The following is a 21,332-nucleotide window of genomic DNA, read 5'->3' on the forward strand; positions in this document are numbered from 1 at the left end:
CAAATTGTGGAATCTCTCACGTGGAGCCCTAGTCCCCTATCAGCCACTTTAAATTGCTTGCTGACCCATGCCGAGCACAGTAAAGGCGCATTAGCGGCCAGATGGTTTGGCAGTCTGGAACGTACGTGGTGGCGTCTATGTGCCCTTTTTTTTTCCCTTGTAAGAGCACTTTTAATGAGAACTTCCCTCCTGTTTTCCCTAGGCAACCTGATGTGATATTAGTCTCCTGAGGGTAACAGAGGGGAAAAGGAATGAGATGCGGCAAGTGTCTGGGTATAGACCTGGTCCTTATACTGCTATGCTGTGTACTGCAATGATGCCAGCAGAATTAATTCAGGAGTTGCGTGGGAAAGTTGCATGGTGGAAGAAATAAGACTGCCCTGCCCAGAAACCTTCTGCAAAGGATTGCAGAGTACCTCCATGAAAGTTTCCCAGAGATATCCATGGAGGATTCCCAGGTTAATCCAGTCCACCTAAACAGTCTTTTCCGGGGGCCACCCTCTGTGTAGCTGGAGTGGCCTCTTGTAAGCAGAGAGCCACAGCACCTCGCTTTTTCTTCACAGTAAACATGCAATACGACCAAATGTGCGTGCCCACTAAAGTTTAACTGGACTTTGATTGTAACTATATACTCACCAGAGGTGCCTTCCCTGGCATCATGGTCAGCCACGGTGATGTCCTACGACCCACAGGGCTCCAGGGTTAAAAGTCTTTCCTGGTTCTTGGGGAGAATGGATCCACCACTTGCCTGTTTCCCATTCTCCTCCTCCTCTTCCGCATCCACCATATCGTCCTCCTTGTTGTCCCTAGACTCACACCTGTGAGGTGTCCACTCACTTGTGAGTATGCTGGTATGGTCACCCCTGAGAACTGCATGCAGCTTGTTATGGGGTTCAGCACCAGAATGGCTGTTCGCCTCCCTTGCCTTCTGGTACGCTTGGCAAAGTTCTTTTATTTTCACACCGGTGCTGTGTCTCCCTTGTGTAGCCCTTCTTCCCCATTCCACAAGCAATCTTTGCATAGATGTCAGCGTTTCTTCTGCTGGATTGGAGCTCTGCCTGCACAGATTTTTCTCCCCACACAGCAATGAGATCCACCACCTCCTGTGCAGACCAGGCTGGAGCACATTTGGGGTGTGTAGTCTCCATGTTCAGCTGTGCTCAAGCTGGCAGGCTCCCAGTGCTGATCAAACAGGAAATGGGAAATCAAAAATTCTCAGAGCTTTAGCCAGGGAGGGGCTGTTTACTGTGTACCTGGCTGCAGTGCAGCAGAGTTGAGAATGATCTCCATAGCGGTCACAGATGAGCACTGTGGGACACAATCTGGAGGCCAATTAAGTCGAATTACACAATGCTTCATCTGCAGTATCTTGTGAATTAAGTGCTATATCTCTCGCAGAGGTAGATTACAGAAGTCGACATTATAGGCTACTTACGACCTGGTAGTTTAGACCTACATTAACAGGTTGACTTAAAGCAGCTTCCTTCAACCTAACTTTTTAGTGTATATCAGGCCTAAGCAGGGCCAGCTTTATGACCTGCGGGGCCCGGCGGCAGTCCGGGGCTTCGGCAGCATGGGGTCCGGTCCAGGTTTTCTGTAGCACCAAAGGACCCCTCGCCGCCGAAATGCCGCTGAAGACTCCCAGAAATGGGGCCCTCTTAAGTGCGCGGTCCAAATCAGGGGAATCGGCCTAAAGCCGGCCCTGGGCCTAAGGGAATCCTGCAGGGATGAACATACCCCTGGGAAGCATTGACCATTTTTAATGAAAACTATTCAGTTCAACTACTTGAGATACAAGTGTATTTTGACCATTTCCATGTAAGTTTATACATAGCCTGAGGCCAAAGATGTACTGTATGACAATTCTGCCTCTTATTCCCTTGAAAGGAAGCTGGAAGACAGATACCTGAACTATGCACCAATTAAATATTTATGCCAGTGGCTGTCCCATCTCCGCTGTTTAACTGTATTTGGGCTATTCCATTCTAAATCCTAAAGTGGTCTTCCGTGATTAAGCACAGTGACAAAATTACCTCCTTCCCAAAGAAGACATTAATTGAATTCTTGACATTCCCCCCCCCCCACACACACACACACTCCACTTCCAGACTGAAAGATAATATAGGGAGGTATTGCCCAGAATCTTCTCAGCAATCTGAAGGACTTTCCAGAGAGAATACATTCCATCACTGGGATTCCACATCCTCAGAGGAGTGGGGAGAAGTTGCATGTGCTAAGGTACTAAAGGAGGGGCACTGCCCACTGATCACTCCTCTTTCTGAATCCCTCCACCAACTCCTTTTTCCACCCTACTAAGTTTAATCTCTGATCCTCACATTTAAGGGCCTTCACAAACGTGTTCCTCCCTAATCAGATGCTCATTTTTTAAAATTACATATTTTCCTATGCCCTGTGCTCTACCAACGATGGCCCAGATGACACTCTCCCATGTCTCCGTCTCTGATGCCATTCTTGTGCACAGAATGCCCCCTCCTTGAGCTGATCTGTGAGACCACTATCCTCTCCTTCAAATCCCATTGCTGAGACTCCTGCAAGAAGTCAGCTAACTCAAGATGTCTAGGTGAGGAGTCAGTTCCGGATAGCTGATACATATCTAAAATTTAACATCCATTTGCTTGTTTTGTAGAAGTAATTTTATCCCTCTTCCCCAGAGCCATTGCAAGTCACTTGCCTTTCCAGGCAGTCCTCGACTTTACAACATTTGACTTACGATGAACAGCACTTATTATGACAGGTTTCTGATTTGACTTATGGTCACAGGTTTCTACTTTACAACACTCGGTCCTGCAATGGAGTAGACTGTGGCTTATTCGACTTATAACACAATTTTCAAGAAGCAATTGAGTCATTATGTCCGAGGACTGCCCGTATAGGACTCAATTCTGCAAGATGCTCTATGTAGGCACTCTTACATTCATGAAGAGCCCTACTGAAGTCAATGACACTCCAAACAGGCACAAGGACCTGCTTGTGTTGGGCAGCTTGCAGGACAGGTGCTCTAGACTAAGTTATGTGGACAAGGACTACGTTTTCCAGATAGGTCTGATTTTCATCTCCAAAAAAGTCTAGACCCCATACTAAAATATCTGCTGAGAACTGGGTGGGTGGGGAGTGTCACTGAAAATATTTTATATACAGCATAATTGTTTATTTTGCTTTATTAAACTAAATATGTACACTACCAAGCACAAAGCAGCCTATGATGTCCAATTGAAGCTTCTTAGCATTTATAGCTACCACCAATTACTCCTGGTAGCACCAGACGCTGGTATCCGAAAGGAGTCTATTAGAAAAAAGAGAATAGACGTGCCTCTTTGGGTGGAGGGAGGTATAAAGAAAATTCAAGGCATCAGAACCAGCAACAAAACTTGGAAGTTCCTGCTGCTGGTTCAGAATACAGACACAAAGCTGGGCTAGGGTAGATTAGATAAATGAGATGATTTTTCTTTTGCCTCCATTCACCACTTAAAAAAAAAGCCATTCACAATGTCAAACAAGTCACAGAATCAGATTCTGTTAAATAATTAAAAAAAGCTCTTAAGCAAACAATTGGGGACAATTTAGGATGAGTATGTTAAAGTCAAAGTACTGAGAGACAATAGTTGCTGCAGAAGCCCTCACTGTGCTCTTAGCATCAAGCATGTTAACTTTAAATAATTAAGCATTCTGGCTCCCTGTTCATAAATAATTCTATTGCCGATATAGTGAATCTCACTTAGACCTGATAAGATTTGAATTGTATAGACCACACTGTTTTGAGCTGAGAAACTGTGCATATCTTACTGCACTATCTGCATAGGTGCACTTGATTCATGTTCAGATAGGTAAAGAAAAAGGGCAGCAAAGCCTGCTGAAATTATAATTTACGAAAATAAATGGCAAAACCAAATATGACCACCTGGTGGTGTCACTTCAAATAATAAGAGCCACCCTGACTAACTCAAGCAGCATGAACTCAACTCTGTCTGCCAGATTAGGGTTTTTGAGAGCACAAAATCGAAACAGTTTAAAGCTGTAAATTACAGTACTTGACATTTGTAATACCTTTTAAAAACCAACACCCTCCTGGTATAGTTGACAGTAAAGAGGTGGAATACAGAGGGCACTACAAAATGGTACTTAAAATCTGTTAAATATATAAAGAAAACACTACCGAAATAACAAACACCATTTTTACCTCTTGTGTTTGCAGTATTTTCTTTTTCATTTTTTGGTGGAGTAGAAAGACAGGCTGCTTCATTCTGATTAGAGCTGCTAATTTCTTCTTTAGGACTGCAAACATCATTCTGACCACTGTGTCGTCTCCTTTTTGAAGAAGGTTCATCTCCCTCGGATTTCATATTAGGATTAGAGAGATGAAAAGAAGAGTTGTGTGTGAAGTTATCACGTTGCCAGTTCCAGTACTGAGGCGGTCTCCAAGGCCCGAAAAAGTGAGGCAGTCTCCAAGGCCTGAAAAAGTGAGGCAGTCTCCAATTCACTGTAAAATCCGCAGTGCTGACATACGGAGCCCAAGAATAGCGATCAGGCCACCTTGTAGAATTGGAGATACAACTGTTCCAGCAGAATCTTTGAGGGCTATCCCAGTGGGCAGCCCAATCTCTGCCCAGCCTCTGCATGTGACGAGGCAGCATGGGGTGTCTATAACAGAAGAATATATTACTTAAAAGCATACTGCTCTTTATTCAACTAAGTCTGCATACAGAACAAGAGATGAAGACTACTGTCCGCAGGTACAATTTTTCCTAAGTTGCTGATCGTGATTTCTTACAGGGTATTTCTTCCCCATATACTGATTTACATAAAAATAGTGGGAAATAACATTTTCCATTTAGAACTCACTCAGAAGCTTGGATGCACAGAATAAGAACCTGATTATCAGATCCAGTCACTTCTTATAAACCTGTCACTTCTTCCTTCAGTTACAATTTAAACAGTTGGCCTATTTAAAAGAAAAATTGACCATCAAGCCATGTTATAACTTTTTTCAGATTTGATTATGGTTTTTCATTCAGTATCTGTACAAGGAGTACTAATGGGAAAGCCCAGAAGGTAGGTACAGTATTTTAGTATGCTGGGACATCATCTATTCTGTACAGGTTCTTATACCACACACTTCAGTGTAGAAGTTTCCTGTAGGAAACAAAAGCTGTCACTGAACATATTCAGAAGTGGGTTTCCTCTACATAGCATATTTGGCTCTTTACCACCACAAAGAGGTTTAATTTTTCTAAATGGTCTGTTGCTCTTTAAAACTAAATTTTGAGCCTAAGGAGGTGACATGCTAATAAATTATAATAAATAAATAATAATAAATGATAATAATAAAAGATGGGGTGAAGGTGGGGGGGAAGGCAGGGAAGAGAAGAAAAAGACTGAGCCTGTGTCCTTTTTTAATACATAAAAAGGCCTGAAAATATTTTTCAATTTTTTTCCCCATTAAAGGTTCTCTTGGTAAAAGTTCAAGCCTGCAGGCTCGTGGAATAGGTTTATTATTATTCTCAGTTTGAATGATCTTGGACAGGTAATTCAGTTATTTTTATTTTTAACTGCCTTTTATACTCAATTACCTTACTGTACCAAGATATGCAGACAGGTGTCTTAAAACCAAAAAACAAAAACCTGTAATCAAGTACAGCTGGGTAAAGAATGATCAGAAAAAACATTTTCTGACAATTTATCTATTTTTGTCTGTACAAAACAGCACAATTGGAGCAATTTTACAAAGTTTCAACATTTTTTTTAGAATGTTTTGCTGTTTTTTTTTCATTATAGAGGGAATTTGCAAAGAATCAGAGATCTACTTACCCTCAATAAGCCATACCCGTGGCTTTTTGTAAGCCTCTAGCACATTTTCAAAAATCACGTCTACTGAGTTAAGCACAAGGCTGGGAGCTAGACAGTTCTGAGTTCTAGCCCCACCTCTGCTACTGATTTGTATAACCCTTCACACTTACAGCACTTTAAGAACATAAGAACAGCCATACTGGATCAGACTAATGGTCCATCTAGGCTGGTATCCTGTCTTCCAACAGTGGCCAATAGCAGGTACTCCAGAGGGAAAGGCCAGAACAGGCAATCATCAAGTGATCCATCCTGACATCCTTCCCAGCTTCTGGCAATCAGAGGCCAGGGACACACAGAGCATGGGGTTGCATCCCTGACCATCTCGGCTAATAGCCATTGATGAACCTATCCTCCGTGCACTTGTCTAATTCTTTTTTGAACCCCATTAAAGTTTTGGCCTTTACAACATCCCCTGGCAACACAGAATGACTGTGTTGTGTAAAGAAGTACTTTTTCTTGTTTGTTTTAAACCTGCTGCCTAATAATTTAATCAGGTGACCCCTTTTTTTTGTGTTACATGAAAGAGAAAATCACTTCCTTAATCACTTTTTCTACATTAGTCATGATTTTATAAACCTCCATCATATCCCTTCTTAGTTGCCTCTTTTCCAAGATGAAAAGTCCTAATCTTTTTAATCTCTCCTCATACGAAAGCTGTACCATACCCTTAATATTTTTGTTGTCCTTTGCTGCAACTTTTACAATTCTAATATATCTTTTGAGATGAGATCACTAGAACTACACACAGTGTTCAAGATGGAGGCATATCATGGATTTATACAGTGGCATTATGATATTGTTTATCTTATTATGTATCCCTTTCCTAATTGTTCTTAACATTGTTAGGTTTTTTTTGACTGCTGCTGCAGCTTGAGCAGGTGTTTTCAGAGAACTATCCACACTGACTCCAAGATCTCGGTCTTGAGTGGTAATAGCTAATTTAGACCCCATCATTTTGTATGTATAGTTCAGATTATGTTTTCCGATTTGCTACTTTGCATTTATCAACATTGAATTTCATCTACCATTTTGTTGCCCAGTCTCACAGTTTTGTGAGATCGCTCTGTAAGTCTTCAGAATATGCTTTGGACTAGGGCTGTCAATTAATCACAGTTATCTCAAGGGATTAACTCAAAAAAATTAATCATGATTAATTTCACTGTTAAAGGATAGAATACCAACTGAAATAGACTAACATCTGTTAGTCTGTAAGGTGCCACAGGATTCTTTGGTGCTTTTACAGATCCAGACTAACATGGCTACCCCTCTGATAACTGAAATTAACTATTTTGGATGTTTTTCTACATTTTTAAATATATTGATTTCTGTTGCAACACAATACAAAGCATACAGTGCTCCCTTAATATTATTTTTATTACAAGTATTTGCACTGTAGAAATGATAAAACAGTATTTTTCAGTTCACCTGATATAAGCCCTATCATAAAAATTAAAATTACAAATGTAGAATTATGTACAAAAAACTCCATTAAAAAAAACCTAAAACAATGTAAAAGTTTAGAGCCTATAAGTTAATCTTTTTAATCGCTTGACAGCCCTACTTTGGACATAGCTATCTTGAGTAATTTCATATCATCTGCAAATTTTGCCATCTCACTGTTTATGCCTTTTTCCAGATAATTTATGAACGTGTAGAACAGCACTGGTCTCAGTACCGATCCTTAGGGGACACCACTATTTACCTCTCTCCATTCAGAAAACTGACCATTTATTCCTATCCTTTGCTTTCTGTCTTGTAACCAGTTATTGAACCACAAGAGGACCTTCCCTCTTATCCTATGACTACTTACAAAAAGTTACTAATTAAACAGTTAAATAGTATTGTCTCCATTTTCCAGATGGAGAAATTGAGTATCAAAGAGATTATCCTCTTATAAAATCAAGGTCTGAAACAGAATTAGAACCCAGTTTTCCTTGTTTCCAGTCCAGGTCTAATAAACTAAACCACAGGGCCACAACACAAGTCAGAGTTTTTCTAAACCTCAGTTTCTCCACCTGTAAAATGGACATAGGGATATTTAATTATTTCATAATTAAATAAATAGAATTTACAAGTAAAAAGTACTAAGGCTAGTAACTGTCAGAAGCAAGGCTAGAGACAAAAGCTTCTTGGCTTCCACTTGGTCTAATGTCCCGGAATACTTGTGGCCCTCAGTTGAACCAATTTCTCCTCCTCTAGCAGTGACTTTTTATTAGAAGCCCTCCTAGTCATTTACACAGAGAAACTAATACAAATGGAATAGAGTGCTCTGCTGTAGTCAGAATATAAGTGATGTTCACACCACTTTGTGATGAGTTCTTAGAATGCTTGTTTTATAATCACTCAGATTAGATTTTTTTCATAGTTCAAATTTAAAGCCTTACAGCCATACATTTTTAATGAAATATTTTCCTGTTTAAACCACAGGTGAAATGCAAAGAGAAGTGCAAAACTGTGCTTGATTCAGTTTAATGACCTGAATGCCTCCAATCCCAATTCTAGTTAGTGGGGCATTTAGTATATAAACATGATCTTCATTCACTTTCAAATTTCCCACTGCAGTTGAGTTTTAAGCATTTGCTTGCATTTATGAGCAGTCTTCCAGTTTTGGGTACAGCATTAAATATGCATAATTAAAGTTAGGTCAGTTAAAGTTACTGTCCAGTTGCTGCTCATGAAATTGCACAGACGTCATTGACTTGAAATCATGTTGTCTCACTAATGGAATATTTTCATAACAAGCGAGCTGTGTCACTGGAAAAATACATTAAAAACTTCTGCTCTGCGTTGATTAAGACAACTAAAACATTTGGGTCCCACTATTAAATAATTTCACTCAACTGTTTATCACAGGTAGTGAGAAGTTCGATATGAGATGCATGTGTAGTGAAATAAAATTATCATGCTGAACTCATAATTTTAACATTTAGATTACCTTTCTTAAATACATTTATCCTTCTATACATATTTTAAATATAGTCCAACCAAAAATTCAACTGATTTAAATAAACAAGTTATCTGCCTATGATTTGCTGCTCTCATTTAAAGTCTGCAGCTCTACTTTCATTGGGATAAATATTTCTTTCCCCAGCATAACTAGGTGTTGCTGTGTGTGATGCCATTAGGTACTTATATGGACCAGCACCCCAGAGTTTTACTCTTTAATTCTCCCCCAGTTTATTTTGAAGTAGAATGAATTATTTACATAGTTGGAAAGTGCATACAGCACAAGCTAAAGCATTTAGATACTCAGACCAGAGATTGTTACTGGCAGTTCCTCAAACGTGGACCAGGTGGGAAAGCAGCAAAGAACCCTGTGGCACCAGACTAACAGACGAAAGTATCACTGCGTGCTCGTGCCACGGGGACAGCGCGCCCCTCTCCACTGGGCCTGCCTCTCCCGGCCAGCCCGCCCGCAACACCCGCCCGTCACCTGAGCGCCCCTGCCCCTCAGGCCTAGGCCCCCCCGCCGGCCCGTGTTTACCTCCAGGTAGGGCGCCTCACTAGCCGCTCCAGGGAGCATCTCTGGCCCCTACATCGCTCCACCACTGGAGGCTCATCCTAGAGCACCACTTGCTCCTCCCCCCCCCAGGGCCCGGCCTCCCGACCGCCTTCCGCACTGACCGGCCTCTTCCCCGGCAGCCGCACCGGCTGCAGCCCCTCCTCACACAGCGCCACGCTTCCATCGCCGCCAACCGAGCGGCTCTACACCCGGGAAGCACGCACTAGGCCATGGGAGTTGTAGTTCTACCGCCTCGCCCCACTACGACTCGTTCCTGCGGCCATTTTTGTTAAGGGAATCTGACGTAGTCAGCTGAGCGGCCATTTTTGCTTCGGGCATTGCCTCCGTTTCTTGTCTGTTGGACGGCCATCTTGATTAAGGGCAGGGGGCTGGGGGCCATCTTGATTTAGGGCTGAAGCCAGGCATAGAGGCCATCATAGCTAAGGGCTGTAGCTTGGTAGCCATCTTTGCTCTGGGCAAACTGCAAAGGCCTTTATTTTAATGTGTGACTTAATTGCAACAGGGGAGTGGTGACTAGTAACCAAGAGCAGCAAAGTATTCACCCAGGAAAGCTCATGCTTCAGTACATCTGAGACTGGGCTACACTCGAAACTCCAAAGCGCTGCCGCGGGAGCGCTCCCGCAGCAGCACTTTGAAGTGTGAGTGTGGTCGCGGAGCCAGCGCTGGGAGAGAGCTCTCTCCCAGCGCTGCAGGTACTCCACCTCCCCAAGGGGATTAGCTTACAGTGCTGGCAGCCGCACTCCCAGCGCTGGGGCACTGTTTACACTGGCGCTTTACAGCGCTGTAACTTGCTGCGCTCAGGTGGGGTGTTTTTTCACACCCCTGAGCAAGAAAGTTGTAGCGCTGTAGAGCGCCAGTGTAGCCAAGGCCAAAGGTGCCACAGGACTCTTTGCTTCTTTTACAGATCCAGACTAACACGGCTACCCCTCTGATAGTAACTAAGAACACCCTATGCCCCCCCATGGCCTTGTCTGGCTGCTACCACTCTGAAACCTGAGGGCAGAGAGTGCCCTAAGCCTAATCGGCAAAGAGTTTTGTGGTACCTTATAGGGGCTGGCAACCTTTCAGAAGTGGTGTGCCGTGTCTTCATTTATCACTCTAATTTAAGGTTTCACGTGCCAGTAATACATTTTAACATTTTTAGAAGGTCTCTTTCTATAAATCCATAATATATAACTAAATGATTGTTGTATGTAAAGTAAATAAGGTTTTAAAAATGTTTAAGAAGCTTCAGTTTAAATTAAAGCAAAATGCAGAGCCCCCCGGACTGGTGGCCAGGACCTGGCCAACGTGAGTGCCACTGAAAATCAGCTCGTGTACCAACTTCGGGCACACGTGCCATAGGTTGCCTACCCCTGTTTTAGAAGATCTCTTTCTATAAGTCTATAATATATAACTAAACTATTGTTGTATGTAAAGTAAATAAGGTTTTTAAAATGTTTAAGACACTTTATATAAAATTAAATTAAAATGCAGAGCCCCCCAAGACCGGTGGCCAGGCCCTGGGCAGTGTCAGTGCCACTGAAAATCAGCTCACGTGTCACCTTCAGCATGTTTGCCATAGGTTGCCTACCGCCATTATAGACTAACAAACATTTTGGAGAATGAGCTTTCATGGATGGATGCATCCAATGAAGTGGGTATTCACCAACGAAAGCTCATGCTCCAATATGTTTGTTAGTTTATAAGGCACCACAGAACTCTTTGCCGCTTTCACAGATCCCCCTCTGATACCTAAGCCGAATGTTTATCCTCAGTGACTTACCTTGTCCAGAAATGCCTGGGGATTGGGTGACTTTACTCTGCCACCTGCTGTTCATTGTTTGCACCGGAGCCTTAACAATGTTATTCTGAGTCACACAATATTTGATGCTTTTCTTACAGCTCCAGCTCCTGGAGTCCTGGGATCAGGTGAGAACTTCAGCTTTCATTTTTTTAAAAATCTAAGTTCCCAGACCCCAGGATTGCAGAGAAAAGCTTGAAAACATGAACTCTAAACATTCCGAACCAGAAGGAAAATAATAAGTGTCACAAATTTATTGTTAAAAATTTCATTATTCTGGAGGTGGAATGGGGGGTGTTGTTTGATGATTTTTAAACACTTGGGGTTTTAGAGTACAAATTTCAGATACATTCTGCATTTTGGTGTACAGCTTTAGAATTTATCCCAGTAGGATAATATTCTTGATGCAATGCTGTGATTTTATGTTCCAGTACCATGGTGTATGTTATAAATCATAGCACCACTGTCTGAGATGTGTGCATTAGATCATCTAGTCCAGGGGTTGGCAACCTTTGGCACACGGCCCATCAGGGTAACCTGCTGGTGGGCTGTGAGACATTGTGTTTACATTGACCTGCAGGCACAGCCCCCTGCAGCTCACAGTGCCCGCGGTTCACCGTTCTCGCAACTCCCATTGGCTGGAAGTGCGGGAACTGAGCCACTGGGAGCTGCGGGGGGCCGTGCCTGTGGATGGTCAATGTAAACAAAATGTCTCGTGGCCCGCCAGCGGATTATCCTGGTGTGCTGAAGGTTGCCGACCCCTGATCTAATCCCTCCTCTTGCCATTGCAGAATGACTCCACCTATTTTCTAATGCTTGTGTAGTTTCAGAGGCAACGTATGAGGGCCATGCAGGCTCCTGTGGCCATTTGCTGCTTGGCTTGTACTGCGTATGGTTACACGGACAGAGTATGCTAAATAACACTGCTAAGGCTGGCTGCCCTCACTGTCCTCCTCCCACCGTCAGCAAGCGTGGGTCATCCCTGGCTAGTTTTATATACCTCTAGTACAGTAGTTTTCAAACTCTGGGTCAGAACCGCAAAGTGGGTCTCAACCACATTTTAATGGGGTTCCCAGGGCTAGTTAGACTTGCTGGGACCTGGGTCTGAAACCCGAGCCCCACCACCCTGGGCCAAAGCTGAAGCCTGAGTGGCGGGGCTCAGATTACAGGTCCCCCTCATCTGCGCCTGAAGCCCTTCAGTGCACGGGAGGGGTTCAGGCTTTGGTCCAGCCTCCTGGGGTCACGTAGTAATTTTTGTTGTCAAAAGGAAGTCGCGGTGCAATGAGTTTGAGAGCTATGTGCTAGTAGAAGAGGAGGAGGAGAGTTTGGGTATGAGGAAGAGGGAAGGGGTCAGAGGTCCCTGCTATATCTTCCTGATGAGGAAGTAAAGTGTCTCAAGGAGGAGGGATGGATTATTAGACACTTCATTTATATTCTTGTACAGCAGCAAGGTGCATTTTCAGTGACAGGCATGACATAAATTATGTACATAAAAATAAACCTTTTCTATTCACTGTAGTTTATGAGTGACTCACTTTAAAGTGCTTTCTGAGGCACTACAAAACATGACCCTCATCCTGCAAGCTGCTCTGTGTAGGCAGGCCCCTGACCCCACTGCAGAGTCCCTTTAAGACAATGGGGCTCTACGGGGGTGCATGGGATCTGCCTGTATTCACCAGTTTGGAAAATCAGCTCCTATGAATAGGGCCATACCAAATTCATGGCCGATTTTGGTCAATTTCATGGTCACAGGATTTTAAAAATTGTAAATTTCATGATTTCAGCTATTTAAATCTGAGATTTCAGGATTTTGTAATTGTAGGGGTCCTGACCCAAAAAGGCCTTGTGGAGGAGGGATGTCGCAAGGTTATTGTAGGGGGGGTTGCAGTACTGCTACCCTTTCTTCTGCACTGCTGCTGGTGGCAGTGCTGCCTTCAGAGCTAAGCAGCTAGACAGTGGCATTTGTTGGCTGGTTGCCCAGCTCTGAAGACAGAGCCACCAGCAGCAGAAGCACAGTAGTAAGGATGGCACCATATGGTATTACCACCCTTACTTCTGCATTGCTGCCTGCAGAGCTGGGCCCTCAGTAAGCAGCCACTACTGCCTGGCCACCCAGCTCTGCAGCCAGCAGCACAGAAGTAAGGATGGCATGGTATGATATTACCACCCTTACTTCTGTGCTGCTGCTGCTAGTGTGCTGCCTTCAGAGCTGGGCACCTGGCCAACAGCTGCTGCTCTCTGGCCGCCCAGTTCTGAAACCAACTCAGAAGTAAGAGTGGCAATACTGTGACCCCCGTAAAATAACCTTGTGACCACCACCTTCCCGCAACTCCCTTTTGGGTCAGGATCCCCTATTTGAGAAACACACGTCTCCCCCATGAAATCAGGATAATATAGGGTAAAAGCACACAAAAGACCAGATTTCACAGTCCGCGGCGTTTTTCATGTCCGTGAATTTGGTAGGGCCCTATCTGTGAAAGATTTTGCATACAAATAGATAGTTTTATTCAATTCCTGGTATAAAGAAGTATCTATTTCATTTCTATCAAAATGTCAATATATGTAAAATAAGTAGAAGGTTAAGAGCTACACTGGTGGAGTTTGATGACAAAGCCAGTACAGGTGTGCAGCTTAACAACATGTGAAGATAAATATAATGCAGAGAAGACATGAGAATATGATGGGGTCTGATGGAGTGGGAAATAGTGCAAATGCTTCATGGAAACTAAAACCAAGAAGGGTATGATTTCTCCCATACTGCAGTTGTTTGTTACATGTAAATTTTAAACATTTTTAATGTTTTCCCAGTATAGGGGGGTGGGGGAGCATGCTTACAAATTGAGATGTTATTGAATTAAGAAGGTTCAGGGTGGTTACCATATCAAGTCCACTTTGGGTATTTATTTTTCAAAGGTAATTTACTTAAGACATCTCAATTGTAAAAATGCTCATTAATTCTTAATTTGCTTCTCTATAATTTACCAGGAGAGAACAGTTATTAATCCTTGATTCAGGTTACCCACAGTGTCTTCATCTTATATTTACATCTGTCTTTCCCACTACATCTACATATGCACACAAAATGCCAAAAAATGTTAATTGCTAGTGCTCTAGTACTGTCAGTACCTTCCAATAATCTGTTAGTTATATATCTTTCTGTGCAATGGGGGACAAATACAAAATAACTACAGCAAACTACTATTAAGCCATTTTCCTAGCAAGGGAAGTTTCACATAGAATGTAAACAATTATTATATTGATAGTTAGTACTATATTCAACACATCGGTGCTGCTCTGTCACTTTAAAAGGCCTTTTCTCAGTAGTAATATTTTAATAGGACTACACTGGGAATTGTGGTGAGGAAGGGGGGGAAAAGTAGTTTAAAAGTTGGTAAAAGCATGTCAAAAGCTTAAAGGAAGGAATAGCAGGAAGAACAAAGAAGTCAGCCTCAAGGAAAGTAATGACGTCACTACAGGGAAAGGTTTGTTAGGCAGCAGGTAAAACACAGGGTAAGTAAAAGACTAATCTATTCAAAAATTTAAATGGCTTCTTGTCACAACTGTTCCCTTGAACTACTATTCCCTACGTTGATCTAAGCCAAGAGGTGTCACTTTGTCACAGATAGTTTGCTCCCCTCTTGATTACTAAACTTTGGGAAATCCCTGGCTCTAAGTATTTAATGTATTTCCACGTAGTAGAACAAAGTTAAGGAGTATTCTTCAAGGTGGTATTTCTATAATTCTTATTGCCCAAATATCTTATTGGTTACTTTAAGTTTTGAAACTCCCTAGTAGATGGATGTTACCAACTTGCTGGGGAGCTGTTTTTATTATTAGGGAGCTGTTTCCTCTGCTGAAGGAGTATCCCTCCCACATCAATACTACCAGGAATGCTGGAACAATATTTATAGTGAGGGTACTGAGAACCATTGAATGAAACTGTAAACCCTGTATATAATGGAAACCACGTCAAGCCAGGGGGTACTACTGCACCCCTAGTTCCAGCACCTTTGAATACTGCTAATTTTATGACCATTTTCCTTTGTTTTATGCAAAAAGAAAGTAGTAACTGTCTCCAGTAGATTATAAAATAACTAAACAACCTCTGCTCTTATTAGTGTAAGTATTTTGGTGAACTAACCCACAAAAACAAAATGGACAAGCATTTGAAAACCGCACACTTCATCAAGTCATGGAAACAACATTAGGATAACAGGTTTCAGAAGGGTAGCTATGTTAGTTTGTAGAAGCAACAAACTATGAGGAGTCCTTGTAGCACCTTAGAGGCTAACAAATTTATTTGGCCATAAGCTTTCGTGGGCTATACATGGAATGGAAAATACAGTAGGCCGGTATACATACACAGCCTATGAAAAGATGGGAGTTGCCTTGCTGAAGGGGGGGGCAGGGGAGAGAGAGATGGTCAGAGCTAACAAGGCTAATTCAATTAGGATGGATGTGGCCCATTTTCTGTCTGTTGATATTCATCCGTTCTTGTCAACTGTTGGAAATTACTTTTTGTAGTGATAACCAGGCCAATTCAATCAGGGTAGATGTGGCTCATTCCAACAGTTGACAAGTTATGAGTATCAACAGAGTGTGATAGACCCAGGCCAGTTGGGTATAGCAGAAGGCAGATATACTGGCCCTATTGGCATCCAGCGGGGGTGGGCGGGCGAAGCCCGCCCACTTCTAAAGGGCCTCCCCCAATCTAAGGGGAGGACCCACAGGTCTGGGACACCAAATAATTACGGGGGACAACTAATGAAAAAAACAGGATCGGGAGTGAGGTCATAGGGCTAAACGAAGGGAACCCGATGGGGCAGATATACTGGCCTATTGGCCTATTGGCATCCAGTGGGGTGGGCGGGCAAAGCCCGCCCACTTCTAAAGGGCCTCCCCCTAGCCTAAGGGGAGGACCCACAGGTCTGGGACACCAAATAATTACGGGGGACAACTAATGAAAAAAACAGGATCGGGAGTGAGGTCATAGGGCTAAACGAAGGGAACCCGATGGGGCAGATATACTGGCCACTGGATTAACAGTTTTCAGTTCCCTGACTGACCAGAGCAGGGGCTGCTCCAGGCTAATGAGAACACCTGACTCTAATTAACCTGCAAAGAGTCAGGTGAGGCCATTAATCTAATGTGACCACCTGACTCTAATTAAGGGCCCGCTGATACTATAAAAAGGCCTCACTCCAGTCAGACAGAAGAGAGCTAGGGAGCCAGAGGAAAGGATGTGTGGCTGAAGGGCTGGTTAATGAAGACACCCTCAAACCACCATTAAGGGAGCCCTAAGGTAAGGGAGAAGCAGGAGAACTGAGGGGAAGTGGCCTAGGGAAATGTAGCAACTCTGGTAGTGAAAGGTTAGCTGCCAACAGCTGCTACCATTAGGGTCCTTGGGTTGGAACCCGGAGTAGAGGGTGGGCCTGGGTTCCCCCCAGCCCACCACTACAGGAACATCTCCTAGGAGGGGAAGTCAGGCCCCTGTCAGGACAGAAGGATTAACTGTTCTGAAATAAGCTTCTAGGGATAACAGAGATTATTGGAGTTCTCTCACCAACCTCCTTGCTGGCCTGTGATGAAAAGGACTCAGTAGACTGTAATCCTGGCCCTAGAGAGAGAAGGGCTATGTGGAGGGTTACAGTGAGCCACTGAGGCTAGCACAAACCGACTAGAAACACAGGACCCATGGGGGCAAGGTCAGAGCTCTGTCACAACAGGGAAAATTATTTTTTTGTAGTAACCCAGCCACTCCCAGTCTTTATTCAAATTAGGCCTGAATAAAGACTGGGAATGGCTGGGTCACTACAAAAAATAATTTTCCCTCTGATATTCACACCTTTTTGTCAACTTTTGGGAATGGGCCATATCCACCCTGACTGAATTGGCCTCATTAGCCCTGGCCTCCCCCCAACTCCAACTCAGTAAGGCAACTCACATCTTTTCATGGGCTGTGTATTTATACCTGCCTACTGTATTTTCCACTCCATGTATCTGATGAAGTGGGTTATAGCCCATGAAAGCTTATGCCCAAATAAATTTGCTAGTCTCTATAGTACCACAAGGAATCCTTATTGTTTGGTTTATTAGGATAACAGCAGCTGCAGCTCCACTGGTAAGAGTGTTTTTTAGCTCTTATAAACATAAGACTAAATCAAAGAGGGGGTGGAAAAAATGGAAAACTGGAATATTCCTTCAATTTCCCAATATCCACTCCATTATAGCATCATACGAATGAGGCTAAATTTATAGCTCAAAAGGCACTTTTAAATCAGAGGTTTAAAGTTAGTGGCTTATATTTCCTCCAAAATAATCTTGTGGGCAAGCTGTGTCATGCTTTGTCTCCACCTAGCTCTGACACTATTATTTGTGGTGGGATTGAAAGGCTAGTGTTGGTATGACTAATCACCTACTTGTTCCTGTTTGTATGGCAGAAAATGTGGGGTTTAGATGTTCTCTTGCAATGCAATAATCTAAACACTTTGGTTTCATAACTTTAGACCTAGCATGTGACAGTCTTTGGTGAATGAGAACAATGCATGTTACTAGGTTTTAGGGAATAACTGAAAAACAATAATGAACAAGTTAAACTGGGTAGTAAACTCATACTAAGTATTTGCCTTAACAAGTTACTTCATTATTGGCTTTTTATATCTGGATGTCTGGAAATACACAATGTCTTCAGGCTCCTTCCATCACTGGTTTCTGGGTTCGCTTCTGTCTTAAGTCCTAGCAAATCTGATGGCTTCCCTTGAATCACATTGGCATGTGCAGTTTCAAAGTTTGTACATATTAGTGTACAATATGTGTTGTGAAGTGTTGACCAAAATCCCACGAGTTGAAATGGCTTGATTATGTGGAGACAAGTAAATGCACTGATGCTTTTCTTTTTTCTCTTCTAAATATTTTCCCTCTTTCCTCTGTGCTATCCCTTGTTAATTTCTTGCAGAGAACAATGAAATTCATGCAAGCAAACTGTTAATTTAACTTTTAAGTTTGAAAGTTGTGGAAACCTGATGAAACTCAAAGTTCTGGTTCCCATAGTGACTTTAATCTATCTACACTGGGCATATATAGTAATAAATAATTAGACCATAACACAGACTGTAAGATCAAATGTTACTCATGCAAGTATGCAAGAGTTGTGGCTGCTGTGATGTTAATACCTTTAAACTTCTGCACTTGTGTTCATTTACTGTCTCAATCATAATGTTCCATTAAGGTCCTTTTTCTTACACTTATTTATACAACAACATGAACTGAAACCAGCAAACTGAACAGAGAACATCATTTGAGAAAACAAAATCTCAAATTTTGTCAAACTGCCGCTTTCAAATACGTAAACATGTATCCAACTCATCCACTGTAACCCTTTATAAAAGACAACACAAGATCTCTGGATCATTTTCTTAAATTCCCAGCAAATACACGTGATAAAGGACAAATTACATGATGAATCTGAAAACCAGAAAAAATGTCCATAATACAAAACAGAGGGAAGTCTATTGAGGAATATTTGTCACCAATACAATGCTCCATATCTAATTTACCCACTACAGTTTTTTTTGTGTACTTGAGACTGGTTGAGAGGTTAACCTTTTTGTTAAAACACAAAACTGTCATCCCTCTTTTTGGTAACTGGCACCTTTTTGACAATCTTGGAAAGGCCAAGGATTGAATGGGCATGAAGGCTGAATTAATATCTCTCACCGCTTCACAGGTGGGTTTAGACCAATTGGCGGAGCTGTGAGCGAAAACTTCTTTGGTTAAGTCTGCAATATTTCACCTTTTCACTAGCAGTAAACTGCCAAATTTAATATCTAGGTAAGAACCAAAGTAGTTACTGCAAAAGAGAAAACAAATATCTACATATCTCTACTAAGATCACACAGAGGAAACATCTCTAAGATAGCAAAGAGAAAATATAACTAACATACACCAACAGAAACACTTGGGTATTGTACCTTGCAGTCATGATATCGCTCAAATCTGCTTCTTACAGTAACTGAACTTTCAAATTCCCTCTTGCCACATGCAGATTCTTTCTGAGACCATATAAGACTCTCAATGGAAAGTTTCATTGGGGTTACCAAGGCAGTGTTAGATACCATTCCTGGAACTATCGGCTTGCTGCTGTCCTGTAGTTATAAGTTTCCAAAGGATGAGCTGTGACCCAGGAACCTCTTAGTGCCAAGTGTCAAGGGCAGGAGATCTTCTGGGTCTGGCACATTCTAATTCACCAGTGTCGTGTAAAGTCTCAAATAAAAGCTGGTGTCACAGTGGTCATCAATATCACTGTAAAATGCATGTATGGATGTTGTTTAAGGAGTAATATGTAGGGCCCTACCAAATTCATGGTCCATTTTGGTCAATTTTAGTCTCAGGATTTTAAAAATAGTAAATTTCAGCTACTTAAATCTGAAATTCCATGGTGTTGTAGTTGTAGAGATCCTGACCCAAAAAGGATTTGTGGGTGGTCACAAGGTTATGAGGGGGGAGGAGGAAGGGGGTGGTACTGCTACCTCTACTTCTGCACTGTTGCGAGTGGCAGTGCTGCCTTCAGAGTTGGGCAGCTGGAGAACAGTGGCAGTGCAGAAGTAAGGGTGGCATGGTATGGTACTGTCATCCTTACTACTTTGCTGCTGGCAGGACGCTGCCTTCAGAGCTGGGCACTTGGCCAACAGCTGCCGCTCTCCAGCCACCCAGTTCTGAAGGCAGTACAGGTGGCAATACCATGACCCCCCCCACAAAATAACCTTATGACTGACACACACACACACACACACACACACACACACACACACACACACACACACACACACACACACACAAAACTCCCTTTTGGGTCAGGATGCTCAATCTGAGAAATGCTGGTCTCACCCATTCCTATAGTATAGGATAAAAGCACACACAAGACCAGATTTCACAAGGGGAGACTGGATTTCACATTCCATGACGTGTTTTTCATGGCTGTGAATTTGGTAGGGCCCTAGTTATGTATGTGTATATATAGTAATGTTCTTAATGTCTGTCTAGGGTCAGGTCACCAGCAAAATAAAACACATGAACATTTGTTGTCTGACAAAAAACCTATCTGGCTGTTGACATGTAAATTTAGTATTTGCTCCTGGGGGAATTCTCTGAAAAAATTAAATTCAGTGCACAATATTTCAAAATTCTGCATATTTTATTTGTCAAAATAACACAGTATAATCACACCATTTTCAATTAGTTGGGTAACTTATTTCAAAATACCTGTTAGCAACTATGTCTGTAACAATACAGACAACAAAGATTCAGAATTTTTTTTTTTACAAATAGATTCCTTACTAGGCTTATTAATACAGAACTTTGAGTAATAATTCATTTAAACTACAATATAGAAACTTATTTCCCACTCTCTTCCGAAGCAGGGCAAAGACGTGGGGGAGTCAGAGGTAGCTGAGGGAGAGGGAAATAATTGCTGGGAAGGAGCCTGGGAGTGAACCTAGTGTGTTATTGGGTGTGAGTGAGAGAAGTGGAACAGGCTGGATTTTTTTGGGGTGGGGGGAGGGGGAATTGTAGGGAGTTGGTGAGCCTCCCCTACACAGACCCTGGCTGACCCATAGCCTCTCTCATTCAGTCAGGCACATCTGCTCCTGTCCCCATGTGTCCCTGCACTCCTCCTTCCCCCATCCCCATGTGGCCCTGCCCCACCCCCTACTCATCCACCCTCAGTCCCCATGTCTCTCTGCATCCCCACTCCCATTTGGCTCCTGCCTTAGTCTGTCTCCCTCACTAGCACTTCTGAACCTCAGTCTGTGACACCCCCCCACAGGAGTCCTGTGTGCCCTGCTCTGTCTGTCTTCCTCCACCCATATCTCCTCACCTGGCTCCACGGGCAGGGTGCTGAGAGGAAGGCAGCGGTTCCTCCTAGCTGTCTGCTCTCTGTTCTGGTGCCATAGCAGCCCTTGGAGGGTGAAAGGCATAACTGCAGCACCTCTCCAGCAGAATGCATTTTCTGTGGAGAAAAAAAATCTGCAGGGGAACATGAATTCTGTGTGTGCACAGTGGCACAGAATTCCCCCAGGAGTAAGTACTGTATGGTTCACAATGGGTCTTCTCTCACCAGTCCAAACCAAATGCTAATGAAGGGTTGTAAAACTTTTTTCGCTT

General features: G+C 42.8%; 1 protein-coding gene across 4 annotated transcripts in view; it reads right to left on the minus strand.

The window, feature by feature from the left end:
• ANGEL2 (angel homolog 2) overlaps positions 1 to 9,672 on the minus strand; it is a 35,170-nt gene extending 25,498 nt beyond the window's left edge. The window contains exons 1-2 of one of the 4 annotated variants that reach the window (XM_030557514.1): positions 9,534 to 9,672; positions 4,199 to 4,659 (exon numbers count right to left, since the gene is read on the minus strand). In XM_030557514.1, coding sequence (XP_030413374.1) covers positions 4,199 to 4,652 — 454 coding nt within the window. In that variant the 5' untranslated portion in view covers positions 4,653 to 4,659; positions 9,534 to 9,672. The other 3 variants (XM_030557512.1, XM_030557513.1, XM_030557515.1) reach the window with 3 other exon arrangements.
• Between the last annotated feature and the right edge of the window lie 11,660 nt (positions 9,673 to 21,332).

Source organism: Gopherus evgoodei, chromosome 3 (assembly GCF_007399415.2).
Source record: "Gopherus evgoodei ecotype Sinaloan lineage chromosome 3, rGopEvg1_v1.p, whole genome shotgun sequence".
Classification (NCBI taxonomy): Eukaryota; Metazoa; Chordata; order Testudines; family Testudinidae; genus Gopherus; species Gopherus evgoodei.